Raw genomic sequence first — 4,915 nt, 5'->3', positions numbered from 1 at the left:
AAAAAAAAAAAAAAAAAAAAAAAAAAAAAAAAAAAAAAAAAAAAAAACGGAAAAATCCCCCCTGAGACAAGCATGGAGCCTGCCGGAGCCACGGGTAAGGCACAGTGGAATCTGCCAGTCGAAGGTATGTTGTCCTTATGAAACGGGGTGACGTGTAACCTCGATCCACACTCGTGGACAGATACCGTTTCGTCATTTTCACCAGGGAGGGGCAAATGGCCTCAAGTGGAGCTTCCTCCCAACTGGGGGGTCTCCTTTAAAGCAAACGTAATGATTATAGTTATATTCTAGAATTGCACATTCCGTGGAGACAGCGACGAGCGCCCAGGCATTGGGAAGTGCGTCCTTTTAATAGCGCGACTCATGATCCGCCTGAAGAGAGGAGGCGCTTTTCTGATAAAGGGCACTTCGGATAGGCTCGTCTCCCAAATTTCACAACATCCAAACATAGCGTGAAACAAAACTCCCCCGGTTATATGCCATCCACTGAATATGTTCCCCGATTGTCTTACAGAGCAAACCATCCCTTCCATCACGTTTGGCTTTCTAGATTGAGTGCGTTCAGGACCAATAGAAAGTACCTGCATCTACTAGCGTTACTTGGCAGTCATGTGATCCTCCCACCCACCCCGGGAGGGCGATCGGGATCTCTTTTCCAGATTAGGGAACTTTGGTAAGCAGAAGAGAAGTCCTGGCTGATGGGCGCAGAGTTAATACATTTCTGCGTTTTGAACTCCGATTTTTCTGACCCATGAATTTTCCCCACATGTTTCCTTAATGCCAAATAGCAGTCATTGCTTTTTATTAAGGGCTGCTTTAGCACAGTTATCCTACCAGGAGAACAGATCTCATTATAAAGGACGCCACATTAGGATTTAATTTCAAGGCAAACTTCCACCAAATTAAATCTGGATTTGTAATCACTAATGGTACCCATCAAAGTCTCGGTTTTCCCCAGGGTTATTAGCTCGCAGCATCCTCAATTTCATAGCCCACAGATTTAATTTAGCTCACTTTCAAAGATTCGCAATGGCACTTTCATTTCCCCATCCACCTGTCTGGGTCCTTTAAAATCGCCGGAGGAGCCCAGTCCATTTCTTTGGTGTTCTCGACCCCACCTGGATGCTTGGAGAGGGCAGATAAAGTGCACTCGACAGTCGTTTCACACTAGTTTCAGCTCTGCTTATTCTCATCTTCCAGGAAGGTGAAAGCGATTGTTTGCACTTCATCTGAATCCCAGCTGCAAACCCACAGAAATCTACCGAGATGGTTTAGGAATCACAGAAATCTTTAAACCGTAATTTGGAAATTTACAGAAAAGATATTGCATTTCGGTTGTAATTTTGAAGTTTCTAGTTCGTTTATAATGCCATAAATGTCTAGAAACCAAGAAAAAAAGATTTCTTTCTTTTGTCTGCCCTGGTCTCTGTAAAACTCTAGCCTGGCCGGGGTTGTGAAGGCAGAGAGAAAGAAGAAATCTTGAAGTTTTTCCTCCTTCTCTCCCACTGAAAGCCTAATCAAAAGTCAGTGAGATGTGTGACCCTGGGCAAGTCATTTGACTCCATTGCCTAGCCTTACCACTCTTCTGCCTTGGAGCCAATACACAGTATTGACAGTATTGACTCCAAGATGGAAGGTGAGGGGTTAAAAAAAAAGTCAGTGAGAGGAAGGCCCTGCTTAACATTACCAACAACTAGGAGAGTTGTCTGGAGGCCTTGTTGGCCATCTCCACCTTTAGCACCTGCTTTTTGTGCTGTCTCGCCATAGTTTTTACCATTCCTCCTTCTCTGATTTTCCCCTGCACAGTGGTTTCTTTTTTTTTTTTTTTTATAATAAATGCTGGTTGGTTTTGAGTTTGAGTTTTTACCCATTACATGTCATATCAAATTTCCACATGAGTTTTCCACAATTATAGGATTCAAAAGGTCTCCCGCCCTCCCCCCCCCCCTTCTTCCCACCGTCCAGAGCTGGGAAGCAGTTTGGTCTGGGTTATATGTGTGTTAGCCTGCAAAACATCTTTCCGTGTCGTTCATTTTTGTAAGTGAATCATCCTAGGAAACCCCAACCCAAATGGCAAGTTTTCCTCCGCATTCTGACTGCAACAGTCCTTTCTCTGGAGGAGGATCGGTCGCATCCTTTGGCATAAGTCTTCCAGAATTGTCCCGGATCGGATCGCCGTATGGCTGAGAAGGGCTGAGTCTCTCACAGATGATCACCGCACAACATTGCTGTGACCATGTACAATGTTCTTCCGGTTCTGCTCCTTTCACTCCGCATCCGTTCCTGGAGGTCTTTCCAGATCACATGGAGCTCCTCCAGGTCATCAGTCTTACAGCACAACGGCATTCCCTCACCAGCAGAAACCATAAATTGGTCAGCCAGTCCCCAATGGATGGACGTCCCCTCAATCTCCAATTCTTTGCCACCACAAAAGAGCTGCTGTAAAGATTTTTATAGAAACAGGTCCTCCCCCCCTCCACGCTCCCCCTTTTAAAAAATCTCTTTGGGGTACAGACCTAGACATGGTATAACTGGATCCAAGGGTAAGCATTGCTCCAAGCTGCCCTCTGCAATGGTTGGATCAGTTCACAACTCCACCAGCAGGGTATTAGTGTCCCAACTGCAAAGTGGTTGGTTTTTTTAAACCCTTACCTTCTGTACACAGTATTGACTCCAAGGCAGAAGAGCGGTCAGGGCTAGGCCATGGGGGTGAGGTGACTTGGCCAGGGTCACACAGCTGGGAAGTGTCTGAGGCCAGATTGGAACCCAGGACCTCCCATCTCTAGGCCTGGCTCTCCATCCACTGAGCCACCCGGCTGCCCTCAGAAAATGGTTTCTTAGGAGTACCATGGTCTATCCTTTTTCTTTCCTCATGCCTTTGTGGAGGCCTTCTTAGAGCTCTATTCTTGGTCATCCCCTTCTGAATGGGAAGCTCCCCGTTTCCAGGCCAACAAAAACTTCCATGGGAGCTGCCTCCTCCCCCACCCTCCATCCCTCCCACCTGCGCCCCCTCCTAAGGGTTCGCTCACCTCCGAAGAAGTGGCCTTCTGGGTGTGGTTGGGGGGGGGGGAGTCCAACGAAATCCCTTTTGGTAGAACTCTTACTAGAGCACTCTGGGTGCTCCTGCAGCAAAGTTCCGGTCATGACACAGAGACTGAAATGCCTGGTTTCTAATTGGTGGAGGGGAACACGAGGCCCAGGTGGGGGCGGGGGGGGAAAGAAGGCAGCGGCCTCGGGCCTTTCCCTTAATCAGGTGACTTAGCATCACCACCTGGTGGATAGGGCCCCCATGGTGGTACTAAGGCTGCTTCAGCGTCACCCACTGCGAGGAATGTCTGGAGAAGGCTGTCTGGCAGGACTGGCCTCGGAGCGGAGGCCGGGTCTTGCAGGGCAGTTTCCCCTTAAGAGCCGGCTTCGCTTTCTCCTCCGTGATCTACCGTGTGTGTGTGAGCACGATGGGAAGGCGAGAGTGTGTGTGCGCGTGTGTATGTGAGCCTGCAGCAGAGCAGAAGGGACACGCGGAGTAAAGCGGGGTAAGGCACTAATTGTTACTCTTCTGCTCTCCTAAGAAATCCAATTAGGATGCGGCTCGCTAATTCATGTTTTCCCTCCCGATGAATAATGAACAGTGGAGCGGTCACCAGGGCTTTGCCCAACCTGCCTCAGGTACCCGTTATTGCCGGGAAGACGCGAGCCCCAGACACGCTGCTGGGGAGGATCACTGCAAAGGGCAGAGGGGCGCCCGGTGCCCTTCTCCCTTCGGGATGTTAGAAAGGTAAGTGTGCCACGGCGAGGCCCCGCCCGCCTGCCCGCCCGCCCACCGCCCGCCGGCCGCCCCTTCAAAGAACCGTCTACGAGGGCTAGTTTCGTCAGGCAATGTTTATTGCGGAGTCTCCGTTCTGGTTCTGGGGGCAGCTTAGTACAGCCAGCTGACGGGGATCCACTGGGGCTCCGTCCTCAGCCTCTCGAAGGCGGCCAGCAGCTTCTCAAAGGCCTTGTCCAGGTCGTCGTTGACGATGGTCAGGTCGAAGTAGTGGCTGTAGGCCCTCTGGATGTGGCCGCTTTCGCTCACGGTTCTCTGCAGCATGGCCTGCGTGGGCAGCTTGGTGGTGATGCCCGAATTCACCGTGGCCTCGTGCATGGTGCGCAGGATGTCCAGCCTGGGAGCGGCGATGAACACCACGTAGGGCATGAACTCGGCCGTCCTCAGGAGCTTCAGGGCGCGCGGGTTCACGTCCAGGATGCACGTCTTGCCCGTCTGGGTCACCTCGAAGATGGACTCGGTCTTGGTGCCGTAGAGGTTGCCCTGGTACTCCCCGTACTCCAGGTATCGCCCGGCCTTGATGTCCGCCTCCATCTCGGCCCGGGTCACGAAGCGGTACACCTGGTCGTCCTCCCCTTTGCGGGGCTTGCGCGAGGTGAAGGGCACCGTGGTGCCGAACAGGGTGGGGTTCAGGACGATGAGGATGTTCTTGAGGGTCCTGCGGCCCACGCCCTGGGCCCCGATCAGCACCAGGATCCGCCGCTGGAAGGGGGGCGCCCGGAGAACCTCCTCGTAGATCTGGATCTCGTGGCGGTCGAACTCGGCGCTGCGGTGGGTGAGGTACATGATCTTCCTCTTCTTCTTGCCGCCGGCCGGCCCGCACAGGGGCTCCGGGCTGCTCCTGGCCCTGCGCACGAAGGCCTTGCGCTTCTCCTCCAGCGTCTGGCTGGGGACCAGGCCGGCGCTGCCGCCCTCCTCGGCGCGGTTGGCCTGCCACCAGCTGGGGTCCTCGGTGTTGACGATCTGCAGGATCTCCCCCCGGGAGAACTTGAGGCCCACCTCGCGGCAGGGGATCAGGCTGTCGCGGCCCGGGTCGTAGTCGAAGTGGCACTTGACGAACATCTCCTGCGGGCTGCTGGCCCTGCGCGCGCC

The 4,915-nt window shown here is 52.9% G+C and overlaps 1 protein-coding gene across 1 annotated transcript; it reads right to left on the bottom strand.

Annotated features, from left to right (window-relative positions):
* Positions 1–3,916: 3,916 nt before the first annotated feature.
* Positions 3,917–4,906, bottom strand: LOC123254200 (protein PALS2-like; the record flags this gene model as incomplete). The annotated part of the gene is made up of 1 exon (XM_044683257.1): positions 3,917–4,906. A coding segment is annotated over one exon (990 nt), but the record flags the coding sequence as incomplete, so codon positions are not given.
* Positions 4,907–4,915: the final 9 nt, after the last annotated feature.

Source organism: Gracilinanus agilis, unplaced genomic scaffold (assembly GCF_016433145.1).
Source record: "Gracilinanus agilis isolate LMUSP501 unplaced genomic scaffold, AgileGrace unplaced_scaffold17367, whole genome shotgun sequence".
Taxonomy (NCBI): Eukaryota; Metazoa; Chordata; class Mammalia; order Didelphimorphia; family Didelphidae; genus Gracilinanus; species Gracilinanus agilis.
Note: the sequence above shows the minus strand (reverse complement) of the source record. Positions and strands in the feature narration are given on the sequence as shown.